A 17,823-nucleotide genomic window follows, 5' to 3' on the forward strand; every position below is an offset into this window, starting at 1 on the left:
TTGCCAATCAGAAGGTCAGCGGTTCGAATCCCCACAATGGGGTGAGCTCCCATTGCTCTGTCTCTGCTCCTGCCAACCTAGCAGTTTGAAAGTACGTCAAAGTGCAAGTAGATAAATGGGTACCGCTCAGGCGGGAAGGTAAACGGTGTTTCCGTGTGCTTCTCTGGTTTGCCAGAAGCGGCTTAGTCATGTTGGCCACATGACCCGGAAGCTGTACACCGGCTCCCTTGGCCAATAAAGCGAGATGAGCGCTGCAACCCCAGAGTCTGTCACGACTGGACCTAATGGTCAGGGGTCCCTTTACCCTTTAAGAGGTGGAGGAAAAAGGAAAACCGGGACATTGTGAGATCAAATCAGAAACCGGGATGGCTTCTGTAATTCCAGGACTGTCCCTGGAAAACCAGGAGACTTTTGAGGGTACGCAATCCACAAGGGAGGAAGCAGCAACAGGTCTCCGCAGTTCTGACAAAGACACAAAAGACAACCTTGAAGGAGTTCATGTTCGTTTATTTTTCACAGGTATTTCTCCATTTCATTTGTAGGAAAAACAAATCGAGGAAAGCTGCTGAAAGAGATTTGAGGCAGTGGCACTTTGTGGAGCTGCTGCGTGTGGGGAGAGGAAGGAGAGGGATTCGCGGGGGGGGGGGGGGCACGAGCCCCAGAACTCTTTTCTTTCTTGGCATCCTTTGCCCACCCCCTTTGGCAGCCCCCAAACAGGAAGCGGCCCAGGAAGAAATGGGGAGGAGGGGGCAGGTCTTCAAGGCCCCCCAAAGCAGCTAAAGAGGAGGCTGCATTGCTCAATATACACAACAGACATCATCATATTACAAAAACACCTCACTCAATTAAAAAAAAGGAGGAAGAACGTGGATGTTTCCATGTGGAGAGGCCTTCTCTATGAGCACTTCGCAGATTCCTTCTCCTGTTCGATGGCTGAAAGAGAAGGAGGAACTATTAGTGCTCTGGCAAGTGTTAAACATTACCCAGGCATGTTTTGCGACTGGAATGGGTCCAATTGCAACCACATGGAGATCCCTTAAGAGGCAGTGAGCTTCATGACTGAGTGGGGACTTGAACCCTGATCTCCCCCTCGATAAGCACTACACCACACTGTCTTCCTAGAGTACTTCTGCTATGGGGCAGCTTTGTAAGTTAAGTAGGTAAATAAATATGGGTAAAGTAAAATGTCATTTAGAGAAGCTTGAATTTGTTTGGATTTTTTATTCAATGTTTTAATGAGTTGCCAACAGTTGGGCAATTATTTTCCTTTAAATTATAATGCAGTACAGAAATGAAATGAATAATAATAATAATAATAATAACTCCACTGGGTGGGGGAAATGGCACCTAGGCATTGAGCTGACCGTAAACTAGATTATTAACCCTGATAATAATTTTTATTAGTTTTCAATTACAACAAGCCAATAGCCTCATTATAACAATGCCAAATTATAATGCAATTAATACTAATCACTGAGATGCCAAATTATACAATTTAGGTGTCTCCCCACATGCTGGTATTAATGGCTTGATGATTTTCTTTGTTTCTGCATTCCAAAATCTTATTAATTCCAATTATGCTCCAGTCCAAATACCAGTCCCTTATATCGCAACTGCAGTTTATATACTGTACCTGTGTTTCTAACGATATGAACGGATTGCTTATAGATTTAGACTTTGGATGAATATATTGACATTTGGTACGAGCTTATACAGCATATAATATGTTGCTAATAATCATGTATGTATTAGGACAATATTATATAATAATGTATTGAAATGTAACTGATTCTACACAATGGGTTATACCATGGGTAGACAAACTAAGGCCCAGGGGCCGGATCCGGCCCAATTGCCTTCTAAATCCGGCCTGCGGACAGTCCAGGAATCAGCGTGTTTTTACATGAGCAGAATGTTCCCTTTTATTTAAAATGCATCTCTGGGTTATTTGTGGGGCCTGCCTGGTGTTTTTACATGAGTAGAATGTGTGCTATTATTTAAAATGCACCTCTGGGTCACCGTATTTTTCGCTCTGTAAGACGCACCAGACCATAAGATGCACCTAGTTTTAGGAGGAGGAAAACAAGAAAAAAAAAAATTCTGAATCTCAGAAGCCAGAACAAGAGGGATCGCTGCACAGCGAAAGCAGCGATCCCTCTTGCTGTTCTGGCTTCTGGGACAGCTGCGCAGCCTGCATTCACTCCATAAGACGCACACACATTTCCCCATACTTTTTAGGAGGGAAAAGAGAGTCTTATAGAGCAAAAAATACGGTATTTGTGGGGCATAGGAATTCGTTCATATATATATATTTCAAAATACAGTATAGTCTGGCCCGCAACAAGGTCTGAGGGACAGTGGACCGGCCCCCTGTTGAAAAAGTCTGCTGAACCCTGGATTATACTATACCTTTCTTATTGTATTGTTTGTACTCCCCCACCCCCCAATTTTCTTTCATCACTTATTTTGAATACCAGAAATTCTTTTTTAAAAATACTACTACTAATAAAAAGTGGGTCTTTGGGGGCATGGAGGCCTCACTCAGCCAGCCAGCAGAGTGCAAAAACTCTTTTTCAGGTGGGGCCCTGAGATGCCCAGACATGCTCAGCAACTCCTCAGCAGCCAGATTCCTGTCAGATGATGTCGACAGAAAGCAGCAGCCCCTCTGCTGCCACAGGATACTCCTCCTTCCTTACCAGGAACCAGAAGTAGAGGAAAGAGGAATCCAGTTTTATCTGGAGCGCCAATCCCTGGGGTGGGGCCGCTGAAGGCAGAACAAGCCTGGCCAGGGGTCAGGCAGTCAAGGCACTTCTGTGGGACTCCCAAGCAGCATCAATCTGCCCTGGGCTTTCCCAGCAGCACCAGGCTCCGGTCAGACCCTGTTCAGTATTGCCTACACTCTCCGTGGTTTCAGGCAGGGACATCTCTTGCCCACCCCCCAGAGATGCCAGTGAACTGGGCGAGCTGCGTGGGCCCTTGTTTGAAGCTGCAACCAGCTGCCCCACCAAGCCGTCGTGGATCAAGTTTGCCCTTCCCCAAGTTGCAGAGCTTCCGCCTGCAAACTGATTGTTAGTTTCTTTTTTCCTCCCGGCTGGAGGGAAACCAAAGTCCCAGTTATGCCCGCAGGGAAGGCTCCGTCCCAGGAAACACTTACTCTCCTGCGAAGGAAGCGTGTTCTTTTCCTCCGTGTTGGTTTTCTTGAGCTTCTTCTTATCAAACTTCTCCACTTCGGAGAGGTCGGGTTTGTCACACATCTTGGCCACAAGGAAGCGAGACGACAACTTGAGAACTGCAAGAAAGCACAGACACTTCTGTTAAGGGTGGGGTGGGCGGGAGAGGCAGCACCCAAACAGCAGAGAGAAAGGCAACCCCCCCCCCTTAAATTTCTAAAATCTTAATAAATATTATTAATTTTTTAAAAAAGAGAAAGGCAACCCCCCCACACACACACTTAAAAACTAGGCTTTATTTCAATCGGGTCAAAGGCTTGGGCAGGGGTAGGCAAACTAAGGCCTGGGGGCCAGATCCAGCCCAATTGCCTTCTAAATCCAGCCCGCAGACGGTCTGGGAATCAGAGTGTTTTTACATGAGTAGAATGTGTCCTTTTATTTAAAATGCATCTCTGGGTTATTTGTGGGGCCTGCCTGGTGTTTTTACATGAGTAGAATATGTGCCTTTAAAGTGGTACCTCAGGTTAAGAACTCAATTTATTCCAGAGGTCCGTTCTTAACCTGAAACTGTTCTTAACCTGAAGCACCACTTTAGCGAATGGGGCCTCCCGCTGCCGCAGCGCAATTTCTGTTCTCATCCTGAAGCAAAGTTCTTAGCCTGAGGTACTATTTCTGGGTTAGCGGAGTCTGTAACCTGAAGCATATGTAACCCGAGGTACCACTGTATTTAAAATGCATCTCTGGGTTATTTGTGGGGCATAGGAATTCGTTCATTTTTCCTTTTCAAAATCTAGTCTGGCCCCCCCACAAGGTCTGAGGGAGAGTGGACCGGCCCCCTGCTGAAAAAGTTTGCTGACCCTTGGGCTTGGCACCCCCCATTTAGATAAGACATGCACAAGTGCACACAAACACCCAGCACATTTGTTCTTAAAGGGCATAAAACGTCCAACATTATTTGAAATCATAGAATTGTAGAGTTGAAGAGTCATCTAGTCCAACTCCTCGCAGTGCACAAATCTCAACTAGATCGTACAGATGACCATCCAACCTCTGCTTAAAACCTCCAAGGAGGCAGAGCCCAAGGGAGTCCGTTCCACTGCCAAGCAGCTCTCGCTATCAGAAAGTTCTTCCTCATGTTTAGGGATCTCCTTTCATGGCGCTTGGAGCCACTGCTTCGAGTCCTACCCTCCAGAGCAGGAGAAAACAAGCTTGTTCCCTCTTCCACATGACAGCCCTTAAGGTATTTGAAGATGGGTGTCCGATCTCCTCTCAATCTCCCCTTCTTCCCCCAGGCGAAACATAAACTGCTCCTTCAACTGTTCCTCACTTGATCATCTTGGTTTCCCTCCTCTGCACATGTTCCAGCTTGTCAACATCCTTTTTAAATTGTGGCGCCCAGAACTGGACACAGCATTCCAGGTGTGGTCTGACCAAGGCAGAATAGAGTGGCACAATTACTTCCCTTGATCTGGAAATTATACTTCTGTTGACACAGCCTAGAATAGCATTCACTTTTTTTGCTGCTGCATCACACTGCTGACACATGTTACGCTTGTGGTCCACTAAAACCCTAGATCCTTTTCATGCGTACTGTAAGGTGTGTCCGCCCCCCCCCCCATCTTATATTGGTGCAGCTGGGTTTTTGCCAGCCACAGCGGGGAGGCTGCAGCTGGTCCACAAAACCCCTATATTGAATAGCCTTGTGCCCTTGTCGCTCTGGCTGCCAGAGGGAGCCTTGCACGAAATGTTTTTTATTTGCTGTTTTTTATTCAAAGGAATCCCAAAGTGGCTTACAAATAACCAGCATGATAAAACACAGTAGAACATATGTGATGAACAAACTGATACAGCATTTATAATCTATAAAGCAATGTTAGAATTAATTAAGACTAAGTACTGTTAAGTCAATACACACACTCTCCATGCCCCTGTGACTCATATTTCGTTCTATTGAGCTCGATAAAATACACATAAATTCAATGCCCTGCCAAGGTAGCAACTCCCTTTTGAAGGAGGGGCAGCGCAGGTGAAATCAAACACCCTCAAAGGCAAACAGTCTCTTCCCCCTCAGTTTTTTTCCACTGGAAACGGCTCTCTTTTTTCCTGCTCTGGAGGACAGGACGAGAAAGGGCTTCAAGTGACAAGAAAGGACATCAGAACTTTCTGACAGTAAGAGCTGTTTGCTAGTGGAACAGACTCTCTGGGAGGTTATAAAGCAGAGTTGTGTGGCCACCTGTCATGGATGCTTCAGTTGAGATACCTGCACTGCAGGGGGTTGGAATAGATGACCCCTGGGTCCCTTCCAACCCTATGATTCTGTGAAGGCTCCTAGATCTGGAGGGTGGGGCAAGGCAGGTGGAAAAAGCCATTATGTACCGTGCAACACAATATCTCTCCCCTCACTATTGACATAGTTAAGTCATCATACTTTTACAAGCGTTATCAAGCTGGGAGCAACATACTGAAGAGGTTGGTTCCCCCCCCCCAAAAAAAACCCTATTGTTCAAGGTGCATGTTGTTCGAAAGTTCTGCACTGTTCCTCCTCCCTGGCTTCTCCCGTTGCCCGACAGCTGATGCGAGTCAGTTTGGTCGTCTGAACGCGAGCTCGGGTTTCTCTCCCTCCAAACAGCAGCACAAGTGTTCGATGGCCCCCAAACCATCGTTTACCGCGATGTGATCCCAACCCAAACTGCAAAACAGGCGTGCACCGAATTCGCCGGACACACCCACAGGATCCTGCACCTCGCAGGAGCAAGGGAAATGCTAAACCCCCCGTGCATCCAGGTCAACGTCGGACAAGCATTTCGGAAGCATGTGCATGCCGCCCCCTCCCTCCCTCGCCATAACGCGCCCGCCCCAAGGGATCCCACCCGGCGCCGCGCCCAGGGAGATCAAAGCAAGGAGAGCCCCCTCCCCGGGCTTTGCAACCCCCCCCCCCGCCACGCGCCCCTCGACGGCACAGCCCGACAGCCCCGGACACAAAGCTCCGGCCACCGCCCCTCTTTCTCTCCGCTACCTTCAACCGCCTACAGCCCTCGAACTGATCCGCACCGCGCTCTCCGAAGGCAACGTGTCCGGGGCGGCCTTTTATAGCTGGCGTCGAGCCGCGCGGCACGCCGGGAAGTGTAGTCCCCGAGCCTGGCTGGACTGCGGCGGCCGCGGCGGAGAAAACTACGCGCCCCAGGGCTGGACGGGGCGGGCCCGCCTCCTTCCCCCCCCCCGCTCCTCGGAGGGCATGCCCGAGCTGGCAGAGGCAGCACGTGGCCGCCGGGAAGCGGGGCCGATAAGGCAGGTGGGGTTTTTCTGAATGCCCAACCCTAGTGTTGAAAGGGGACACCAGGAGTCATCTAGTCCAACCCCACCCCCAGGATAGCATCCAATGAGAAACCTTCCCTCGGAAGTCTTTGCCTTCCAGTCCCTGCCAGCCCACTCTGTCCCCCCCCCCCCGCAATGTGCCAGCAGGAAATCAGCCCGACGGCTCGATGCGCGCTGTCGTGCATGGTGCCCCCGGGCAACGGAATGGTGACACCGCCTCGGGAAAGTCCTCTTTGCCCAGACACGGGAACTGTTCCAGGCAGCCCCCAATGCGTGTCCTCTGACTGATCCCTCTCCGCCGCCAAATGGATTGTCATCTGATCGAAATGACAGCACGGCTGAGCTTTCCCGTAACCTTGCTTGGCTCCTCGACCCTGCCGCACTTACTCGAAAGTAAGCCCCAAGTGACCACTGAGTAAACAGGACATGTTTGTCCGTGCTGTTAGCGCCCCACCTGCATTGATTCCTTATTGCAGTAATTCTTACAACAGCCTTGCGAGGCCGGCCTGTCTAGATGGCTGGTGTTCTTCCTAGCAACACCTGTCAGATGTCTGCTGGCCCCCAGCCAACGAATTGATTAATTTTTAGGGTGGGATAGATGGGTGAGTTTTGAAATTGTGACAAGGGGCCCATTTCTGACTGCCAGGTACAATGGTACCTCGGGTTACAGATGCTTTAGGTTACATACGCTTCAGGTTACAGACTCCGCTAACTCAGAAATATTACCTTGGGTTAAGAACTTTGCTTCAGGATGAGAACAGAAATCGTGCTCCGGCGGCACGGTGGCAGCAGGAGGCCTCATTAGCTAAAGTGGTGCTTCAGGTTAAGAAGAGTTTCAGGTTAAGAACGGACCTTCGGAACGAATTAAGTACTTAACCCAAGGTAAAAAGGTAAACTGTATTAATTGCGTGCTTTTGCAACTGCTGCTTTGAGCGCCAACCAGTGGCAGAATGTGGGAGCTCCGAAGCCAGGACTTCGATTATTTTCCATATCAGCATACAGTAATGATTTCACATTTTGAATTTAATTTATTTACAGGTATAACTAAATAAAATAATAATGACTAGTCATGACCAGCTTCAGGTAATTATTCGAAGAGTTCTTTCTACTGAATCAGTTTAATTCATGCCATTAGTACAGAGATACAGCTCGCTTAAAAAAGCAAGGTTTACTGCATTACACATAACGATTTTTGTCTGTAGACTGTAATACTGAATAACTAGGTACGCATGTGGGTGCATATATCTGCAGCAATAAGTACAGGCCCACTTCATCAGAAGAGTCAGAGGTGAGTTTGGCTTATCAAAGTCTTCAGTGTGCAAATTAATTCAACCATTGCATTGCACTGTTTGTTCTTTGCTGCCTCCGTTTGTTAACAGTGGAAGCCCCCTTGCATTTACTCAGAAGAAAGTGGCAGTGTGTTCAAAGGGACTTCCCCTTATGCTTGTTTCATACTGCAGCTTAAATTAATTAATACCCGCATGCAGCAAGTTCCCCCCCCCCAGCTGGAGCTCACCTGGCACCTCTCAGGTGGGTTCAGGCACTTCTCAGGTGGGCACCATTCCCATTCTAAGAGAATGAGGGAGGCATTCATGGTGAGTTGCAGCACCTCTTTTTCTAGAAAACCAGCACTGCCAGCATATAGTACGAAAAGGAAGAACCTAAGGTATGGACCTCCGGTTTTGGTCCTGCCCAACACCAGGCAAGCACCTGTTCCTCAGAGGCAGGTCCCCGTCTCAATGGGAACCACTTCTGATGGTGCTGAGGACTGCAGTCGGAGGCACAGACTGGATCGAGGAGGCCTTAGGTGGTAAGATCAGCAGGTGTTTCTCCATCAGCCTCAGGCTTCTGCAGAGGATTCTGCGACCTGTATTTTCCACCTGCTGTTTTGCTCTAGAACTGGGTCTTTTCCCCACCTCACTCCAAGATTAAACATTGTCCTTGTTATGTACTGAAGTTCTCACCCTGGGCCAGCAGGGGGATACTATAGATAGTTCAGGTCCACATATGCAAATAAGGGATCGAAAGTGACGTTCAGTGATTGGATAGTTACAGAAAGTTGTTACAGTTACGTTGTACTGGAGCTCTATATAAGCAGGCTGGCTGAACCCTTCAGTTCAGTTCTGTTCTAGCTTACAAATAAAGAGCTGTTTGGAGAATCGCTGCGTCGTCTGCTATGTCTATCCACAACTTAACAGTCTTCCGTGCTGTTTTCCTCTCCCTGCCTCCCCTACGGGGACCTTTCCTCTCTGGCCTGGCCCGGAATAATGTCCCCCACTCTGGGAAGGCCTTAACGGGATGGGATAGGGGCTCCTAGCCCCTGATGTCTACGAGCAAGTCATAGATGGCTGTGGTGAGGCCCCATGTGACTCCAGCCCGGAGGATGAGCAGGGACCCTCCTCTGTAGAGGAGTGTGGCTTTCCTGCCCCGAGCCCTCCAGACAGCTGCAGCCGCCGCCGGGAGTCTGAGGGCTTCCTCCTTCCCCACTTGAGACTGCACATTGGCGATGAGGACACCAAGAGGGAAGAGGAGGAAGGAGATGGCGGTTCCGTTCATGCTGCCCGACACCAGGGCGGGGAGCCAGCGGGGCAAGCCCCTGTCAGACAGGCCATCGCGGAGGGGGTCCTTGAAGGAGAAGTAGAGCGCACAGCCCAGGCCATTGCGGGTCAGGATGAGGCTGAGGCCTCGGTAGTAGCCCAGGGCCAGCCTCTCCTTGGGGGCGTAGGAGTTGAATTCCTCCAGGATGCTCCAGGTTGTGGGGAATCTCCTCACGGTCCGCCCGTCCTGGAGAACGTTCTGGACCCTCTCAAAGGGCCCAAAGGCCAGTGCTTCCAGGAATCCCGAGAGGAGGCCTGCGAAGGCTCGGTCTCTCAGCGAGTAAGGCCCGGGGGACCTGTCTGAGAAGGCCCGGAGGAGGTTGTCGTGGGTGCCGTACATCAAGGCCCCCTGCAGCGTCCTGGCCAGGAGCGGAGGGGCAATGCCTCGTGCGAAGCCAGAAAGGCCCTCCTGGCGCAACTGGCGGATGGCCTTCGTGATGGACAAGGCATGGAGCTGCTGGCGGAAAATGGTCTTGTAGACGGGGAAGGTCACCAGCGTGGTGGCGAAGCTGGAAGCAGCTCCCACAGCACAGCTGGCGGAGCTCCATCTTTTGTGGTGATTCTCCTCCATCTTCTTGGAGTTCCTGCTGGGAGTCTTCTTCTTTTGAACTTCAAGATTTAGAAGAGAGAAATAATAACAACAATAATTTTAGTATTTTTACCTCACCCATCTGACTGGGTTGCCTTCAGCCACTCTGGGCAGCTTCCAGCATATTTAAAAACATAATAAAACATTAAAAACTTCCCTATATAGATCAAACCTATCCATTCTTCAGGAAATCAGCCCTGAGTGCTCACAGGAAGGACAGATCGTGAAGCTGAGGCTCCAATACTTTGGCTACCTCATGAGAAGAGAAGACTCCCTGGAAAAGACCCTGATGTTGGGAAAGATGGAGGGCACAAGGAGAAGGGGACGACCGAGGACGAGGTGGTTGGACAGTGTTCTCGAAGCTACCAGCATGAGTTTGACCAAACTGCGGGAGGCAGTGGAAGACAGGAGTGCCTGGCGTGCTCTGGTCCAGGGGGTCACGAAGAGTTGGACACGACTAAATGACTAAACAACAACATATAGGGCGGCCTTCAGGTGTCTTCTAAAGATTGTATACAGTGGTACCTCTGGATGCGAACAGGATCCATTCCGGAGCCCCGTTCACATCCTGAAGCGAACGCAACCTGTGTCTGCTGGGCGAAGCCTGGGGCTACAGGCAGCTCCGCGTAGCCGTCGGGAGCCCAACGCGACTTCGCGCCGGGCTCCCAACGGCTGCGCAGAGCTTCCTGCAGCCGACCCCTCTCGCTCTCCAGGCTCCAGTGAAAGCCTGCATTCGCCCCATAGGACGCACACACATTTCCCCTTAATTTTTGGAGAGGAAAAATTGCGAAAAATACGGTATTTATCTGCTTGCGCTGGTGTGCTTTCGAACTGCTAGGTTGACAGACCACCATCGCACAGATTCAAACTGCCAACCTTCCGATCGGCAAGCCCAAGAGGCTCAGTGGTTTAGACCACAGCGCCACTCGCGTCCTGGCTGGGAAAGACACCCCCCCCCCACGCATGAGACCCTGGGGAGAAATTGTTGCCAGTCAGTGCTGACAATATTGGGGTAGATGGGCCAGCACTCTGACTGGGCAAGACGGCGTCCTAGGTTCCTATGAAGAGATACAGAGACTTATTTGACTAACATGAGGGGTCTGTCACCCGGAGGCATGAGCTGCCCCCCATAAAGGAAGTAAAGCAATTAAAAATACTTAACTAAAAGTAGAAATCAATACTGGCTATGCCCCTTCATAAGAAGCAGGGCTGGGAGAGAGGAGGGAAGCAAAGGCTCTGTTGTGGCCTGGAACTTTTATCCTTCTCCGATCTGCAGTAACGTTGCAGGAGGGCTCACTTTCTTCTCAGAAAGGTGATGCTAAGGGGTTTCTGGCTGGAGAGCAGAATGCTGCACTAGGTGAGCCACTGGCCTGATCCAGCCTTAGATCTCTTCTTCAGATCTGCTCTACCACCTCATTTGGCTGCATGCGTAGATCAGGCCTCACATGAATCAACTGCAACACTGATGGGGGGCCATTCTGGCAGAGCTTCCTGCAAAATGGGGTGGGGTTGCATTTGCTGAGTCTCCTTAAGGCTCCATCAGGCTGCAGGGGATCGCCTTTCGTTAGGAGGTCCCATCGCAGAGGGTAGGCAGATCCCACCCCCCCTCCATCCCCCAATCCTCTGGACAGCAGCCTCTGAAAGCCCCACATTTTGGCAGAGGGTGATGCATCAGCCACCGGCCTTGGCTCGGGTACCTGAACAAATCTCCTCCTTCCTAAAGGCCCCAAGTGATGCTCAGAGGTGCAGTTCTTCCTTGCAGCGCCAAAGAAACAGCAGCCATAGGCCAGGAGATCTGTCCCCTTTTCATCCTCCTCCTTTAAGTCTCTCGCTCACTTACTCTATTCTTCCAGGTGCCAGAGGGGGGGTTGCAGAGAGAGAGAGAGAGACGCCTCCCACTTCCTTTCTCACAAGAAGCTGCTGCTGCTGCTGTCTGCGCGGTCCATGGACTTCCGGCTGCCTGTGCTCTCCTGCTCAGCAGCCAAAGATGCATTCGCTGCATCCTTTGGCGTCAGGAGAGCCCAACCCCTTCTTGCAGCGGAGTGCTGCAGCTTTGCAGAATATTAAGCAGCTTTGCAGAAAATTAAACGAAAGGCTTCCCCCCTGCCCCCACACCTTGCGAGACAACGCAGAAAGTGGCTACTGGCTCCCATGTGCTTCTTTGAATGAAATTTTGAAACGCACAATTGTCAGCGAAACATTAAGCAAAAAACACAGCACCACGCGGTCTCCATCAGGAGCCGCATTAATTTTCTCCAGTCAATACCTGGATTCCTTTGGATGAGATTGCTGCACTGCACGGGGTTGGACTAGATGAGCCTTGGAGATCCCTTTCAACTCTACAATTCTATGGTTTTTGGGTGGGGTACCCACCCTGTTTCCTTATTTGTTATTTTATTCTAGGGCCACTGTGCCTCTGTGAGTGTTGTACAAAACCACTCTTGATTGTGGGGGGGAATCGCTGTGGAATTCAGGAAAGTCGTCGTGTCCCCCCCCCCCCTTAAGAAAGTTATATGCAGGATTGGAATTGCCCAAGAAAGACGTTAGATTGTTTTTGTATGCCACAACTGCAGCAAGAATTTTGTTAGCCAAAAATTGGAAATTGCAAGAAATACCAACACAGTGGAGGAATGGCAGATGAAGATGATGGACTTTTTGGAGCTGGCTGACCTGACTGGAAGGATCCGCAATCTGAAAGAGGAGGCATATCAAAAAGATTGGAAGAAATTTAAGGATTATTTAGCTAGATATTCTAATATAATATAAGTAGAACTGTTTGTAAGTACCACATTGGCCAAGGAGTAAAATGTGTTGAATTGTATAACATTATGGATTGAAATTATCGTTTAGAGAAAGAAAGATAGCAATTTGAATAAGTTAAGTTTTTTAGAAAGTGGATATTGGAAAACTGCTACAATGAGATTTATGGAACTCAGGGGGGATTTGAGGAAGTCACTTAACAATGAAAATTATATAGGGCTTCAAACAGTTAGGCGTTTATATGTTTGCTTGTTTTTTTCTTTTTAATATTGTAAATTTTTTTCTATGTGTGTTTGTTGTAAATTTGGAAAACCAAAAATATTTTTTTTGAAAAAAAAGAAAAAAGAAAAGAAAATTATATGCAATACTAGGGAGCCCTTGATGTTGACGTGCAAAGTTAAATCCACCGCTATCTGGCTGGAAGTGGGAGGGAGGGGGAAGGGGGCTTTGTTTGGGGATGGGATCACTCTTTTGCAACCCATTTCCCCCCCCCCCCATGACTCCCAAGCCTACAGCGAGCCGGGAGAAGGGAGGAGTAGCAGCAGCGGCTTTGCCACTCGCTGGGTTTTGGGGAGTCATGGGGTGCACACCAAATGGTACCCCCCCTTCAGCCTGACACCCGGTGCGGCCTGCACCCCCATTGCTACGCTCCTGCTAGGGGGGCCCTACCCTTCCCCACCAATTCCATCTACCCCTTTGCAAACCCCTCCCAGGTTACCTTGACCCCCACTTTTAAAGGAGAGAAACGTGGGAGATTTCAAAGAGTCCAAAAAAACCCTATATGGATGTACCGTGCTATATTTGAAACAAAAAAACCTTGTTTTGATGAACTGGAAGAGCCGCAAAAAGATTCCATTGAGCACACGGATTGATAATATGGACAGATTAGCTACATGTGAACGAATTGCATGTCGATGCAAGAATGGATAAATATGAAGAAATCTGGAATGAATATTTAAGCGATAAGGTGAATAGTGGGGGGAAGTGAAGGGAGGAGAGAGAGATGGGAAAATTTTGTTAAAAAGGTGCAGCCATAGGTATATCAGTGTATTTAAATCTGAATTGTCAAATTGTGTTATTATTGTTATTATGCTTTTTGTTATAGTTTCTTTTGCGGTTGTCTGTATCAAAAAAATGATTAAGTAATTTTTTTTTAAAGGAGGGGGAGGTGCTTCAGAAAACCACACCCTCCTTTAAACCTTGCTGCCAAAGCACAGACAAATTTACAAGTTTGTGTTTGTGTGCATGTGACAAGTTCCCGAGGGGCTGTTCGGCATAGATGCCAACACCCTGGGGTCCTGGGTGCTGAAACACCCACAAAATTCCTCATGAAGGGGCCGGGCACCCACAAATTTCGTTTCCAGGGCCATGCACACTGCATGGTACCCATGGCCCTGGGCACCCATAGTCTCGTGGCCAAGCTGGCACTCCTGCTATCCAGTTAGGCTGCAGCGCAGATGGTGGTGGAGTGCTTTGAAGTTTTTTCAGCACCAGGTGTTGGGGGGGGGATTGCTCCCCATTTCCCGGCCCCCCCACGTCCTGGTGGCAACCTTAATGCCCCCCCCCCGCTTCATGTTAAATTATTTTTATATGCCACAACTGCTGCTCGAATTTTACTAGCTATAAAGTGGAAAACCCAAGAATTACCAACGGTGGAAGAATGGCAGATGAAGATGATGGATTTTTTGGAGCTAGCCGACCTAACCGGAAGAGTCTGCGACCAGAAGGAGGAGGATTACCAGGAAGGATGGACAAAATTTAACGATTACTTAGCTAAATTTGTTAAATTAAACTAATTGGAAATAGCTTGCAGGCAACAGATTGGCTTAGGAATTTATATAAGTTAAGTGATGTTTAACATGTACAATTTTGAATTGCAAAGATATAAGGATGTTAATGGACTAAGTTAAGTTTATAAGAATTACGATTTGGAAAGACGTTATAAGGATATGCATGGAAATTCAACCAAGGGGAAGCGAGGAAGTCACTTAACAATGTCAATAAGTGTAATTTTAATAAGGATATGATTTATGTTTGTTTGTTTGTTTGTGTGTTTTGTTTGTATATAATTTTGTGAAACTTAATAAAAAAAATGAAGGAAATAAATGCCCCCCCCCGATTCATAAATGATGTTGTAGGTGATGTCAGGTGCAGGGCAGGTAGAACCACAACAATGGCAGAAAGCAGGATTGAACCCCATGAGTACAGGCCTGCATTTGGGTGTGCCAGCCAGTTAGTCAATAGGGTGTCTGACAATTGACACATAGATGGTCTTACTCACCTGTCAATGTTGGTCTGCTGGGATGCGGGGAGGTACCAATCTGATCCATCCACATACCTGGTGTAGACAATACTGGGCTAGAGATGGGCCAATGGAACTCAGTAATAATAATAATAATAATAATAATAATAATAATAATAATAATAATAATTTATTTATACCCCGGCCATCTGGCTGGGTTTCTCCAGCCACTCTGGGCTGCTTCCAACAGAATATTAAAATACAATAATCTATTAAACATTGAAAGCTTCCCTAAACAGGGCTGCCTTCAGATAAAGTCTGGTAGTTGTTGTTCTCTTTGACATCTGGTGGGAGGGCGTTCCACAGGGCGGGTGCCACTACCGAGAAGGCCCTCTGCCTGGTTCCCTCTAACCTGGATTCTCGCAGCAAGGGAACTGCCAGAAGGCCCTCGGAGCTGGACCTCAGTGTCCGGGCAGAACGATGGAAGGCAGCTCCCTCTTTATTTATTAATTTTTTACAGAAATTTATTTATTTGGTTTTTCAGATTGAAATTTTACCTCACATATCCAGCACACAACATAAAAGCAAGATTCCAAGGAATCTCTTGGACTTCCCTCCTCCCCTTTGTGGGCCCTACTGTTAATCATTTCCTCCTGCATCTTTTATAATAATCCAAATCTTTTATCTCTCCATTGTATCCAAAATTCACCATTAAACTACAAGTGATCTTCCAATTCTACAAACGATTTTAACTGTTTACAATAAAATAAGTTATAAATTTTCCCCATTCCTTATTTAAAAAATTGTCTTTCTGATTTCTGATTCTTCCGGTCATTTTAGCCATTTTGGCATAATCCATCAACTTGATCTGCCATTCTTCTCTGGTAGGGACTTTATCTTCTTCCATCTTTATTTAAGCTCCCTCTTTATTTAATTCCAGCATCCTCTTCCAGCAGTGGCCAACCAGACCCCAATGGCAAGCAGGTGCGAGAGGCAAATCTACAGTCATACTTCAGGTTAAAGTTCCTTCAGGTTGAGCACTTTCAGATTGCACTCCGTGGCGACCCGGAAGTAACGGAACGCATTACTTCTGTGTTTCGCCACTCGCGCATGCGCAGACGCTCGAAATGACGTTGCGCGCATGCACAGAAGCGGCGAATTGCGTCCCGCGCAGACATGGGTTCTCTTCAGGATGCGAACAGGGCTCCGGAACGGATCCTGTTCGCATCCAGAGGTACCACTGTATACCTATCATCATCATCATCATCATCATCTAATAATTTGTATACCACCCTTCATCCAAAGATCTGAGGGCAGTTCGCAGCATTAAAACACAATATAAAAACGCAAAATACATAATAAAAACAAGAGCAAAACAAACCAGAAGGCGGTTGGGCCGGATCTGGCCCCCAGGCCTTAGTTTGCCTACCCATGGTCTAGATAGAACACACCCTTTGTGTGCTGTGGGACAAGAAGAAGAAGAAGAAGAAGAAGAAGAAGAGGAGGAGGAGGAGGAGGAATTTGGATTTGATATCCCGCTTTATCACTACCCGAAGGAGTCTCAAAGCGGCTAACATTCTCCTTTCCCTTCCTCCCCCACAACAAACACTCTGTGGGGTGAGTGGGGCTGAGAGACTTCAAAGAAGTGTGACTGGCCCAAGGTCACCCAGCAGCTGCATGTGGAGGAGCGGAGACGCGAACCCGGTTCACCAGATTACGAGTCCACTGCTCTTAACCACTACACCACACTGGAAAGGCTCAGTGGCATATACAGTGGTACCTCAGGTTACATACACTTCAGGTTACATACGCTTCAGGTTACAAACTCCGCTAACCCAGAAATAGTACCTCAGGTTAAGAACTTTGCTTCAGGATGAGAACAGAAATCGTGCTCCGGCGGCGTGGCGGCAGCAGGAGGCCCCATTCGCTAAAGTGGTGCTTCAGGTTAAGAACAGTTTCAGGTTAAGAATGGACCTCCGGAACGAATTAAGTACTTAACCTGTACAGGTACCACTGTATGGCAGAAAAGTGCAAAGTTCCAGAATCAGGCCACAAGCCTGACTGGAAAGGCAACCACTGCCAGGGTCAACAGGCTTGTGGAAGGCGCAGAGCTCAGTGAGGGTTAAGTAAGGGGTCTTACTTAACACGAGTCCAAGGTGTGATATATCAGCAAAAAAAGCAAATGCCATTCTAGACTGCTTAGTGTGCAGGTCAAGGGAAGTCACAGTACTGCTCTGTTCTGCCTCGGACAGACCACACCTGGAATGCTGTGTCCAGTTCTGGGCGCCACAATTTAGGAGGGATATCGACAAGCTGGAATGTGTGCAGAGGAGGGCAACCAAGATGATCAAGGGTCTGGAAACCAGGCCTTATGAGGAACGGTTGAAGGAACTGGATATGCTCAGCCTGGAAAAGAGAAGACTGAGAGGATATAGGATAAGGTAAAGGTAAAGGGACCCCTGACCATTAGGTCCAGTCGTGGCCGACTGTGGGGTTGCGGCGCTCATCTCGCTTTACTAGCAGCTTCCGGGTCATGTGGCCAGCATGACTAAGCAAACCAGAGCAGCGCATGGAAACGCCATTTACCTTCCCGCCAGAGCGGTACCTATTGATCTACTTGCACTTTGACGTGCTTTCGAACTGCTAGGTTGGCAGGAGCAGGGACCGAGCAACGGAAGCTCACCCCGTCGCGGGGATTTGAACTGCTGACCTTCTGATCGGCAAGCCCTAGGCTCTGTGGTTTAACCCACAGCGCCACCTGCATCCCTTAGGATATAGGATAGTCACCTTCAAATATCTCAAGCGCTGTTACATGGAAGACAGAGCAAGCTCGTTTCCCCCCTGCTCTGGAACGCAGGACTTGAACCAAGGGCTTCAAGTTACAAGAAAGGAGATTCTAACTAAACATGAGAAAGAACTTTCTGTCAGTGAGACGGACTCCCTTGGGAGGTTGTGGACTCTTCCTTCCTAATAATAATAATAATAATAATAATAATAATAATAATAATTTATTTATACCCCGCCCATCTAGCTGGGCTTCCCCAGCCACTCTGGGCGGCTTCCCAAAATATATTAAAATACTGTAATACATCAAACATTAAGGTAAAGGTAAAGGTACCCCTGCCCGTACGGGCCAGTCTTGACAGACTC

The 17,823-nt window shown here is 48.4% G+C and overlaps 2 protein-coding genes across 3 annotated transcripts; both read right to left on the minus strand.

The window, feature by feature from the left end:
- Window positions 1-486: 486 nt before the first annotated feature.
- Window positions 487-6,326, minus strand: LOC309337311 (thymosin beta-15A homolog). The gene is made up of 3 exons (XM_081854091.1): window positions 6,187-6,326; window positions 3,155-3,289; window positions 487-933 (listed from the first exon to the last, which is right to left on the minus strand). The coding sequence occupies exons 2-3, from the start codon at window positions 3,252-3,254 to the stop codon at window positions 896-898; spliced, it is 138 nt and encodes a 45-aa protein (XP_081710217.1). The 5' UTR covers window positions 3,255-3,289; window positions 6,187-6,326; the 3' UTR covers window positions 487-895.
- Window positions 6,327-6,620: 294 nt separating this feature from the next.
- SLC25A53 (solute carrier family 25 member 53) lies at window positions 6,621-12,491 on the minus strand. 2 transcript variants are annotated; one of them, XM_081851105.1, is made up of 2 exons: window positions 11,512-12,491; window positions 6,621-9,691 (listed from the first exon to the last, which is right to left on the minus strand). In XM_081851105.1, exon 2 carries the CDS (start codon window positions 9,651-9,653, stop codon window positions 8,799-8,801), a length of 855 nt encoding a protein of 284 aa, XP_081707231.1. In that variant the 5' UTR covers window positions 9,654-9,691; window positions 11,512-12,491; the 3' UTR covers window positions 6,621-8,798. The 2 variants fall into 2 exon arrangements, with proteins under 2 accessions (XP_081707231.1, XP_081707230.1); XM_081851104.1 differs by having other exon boundaries at window positions 11,369-12,490.
- Between the last annotated feature and the right edge of the window lie 5,332 nt (window positions 12,492-17,823).

The sequence above is a fragment of the Podarcis erhardii genome, assembly GCF_964252035.2.
Source record: "Podarcis erhardii genome assembly, chromosome: 2".
Classification (NCBI taxonomy): Eukaryota; Metazoa; Chordata; class Lepidosauria; order Squamata; family Lacertidae; genus Podarcis; species Podarcis erhardii.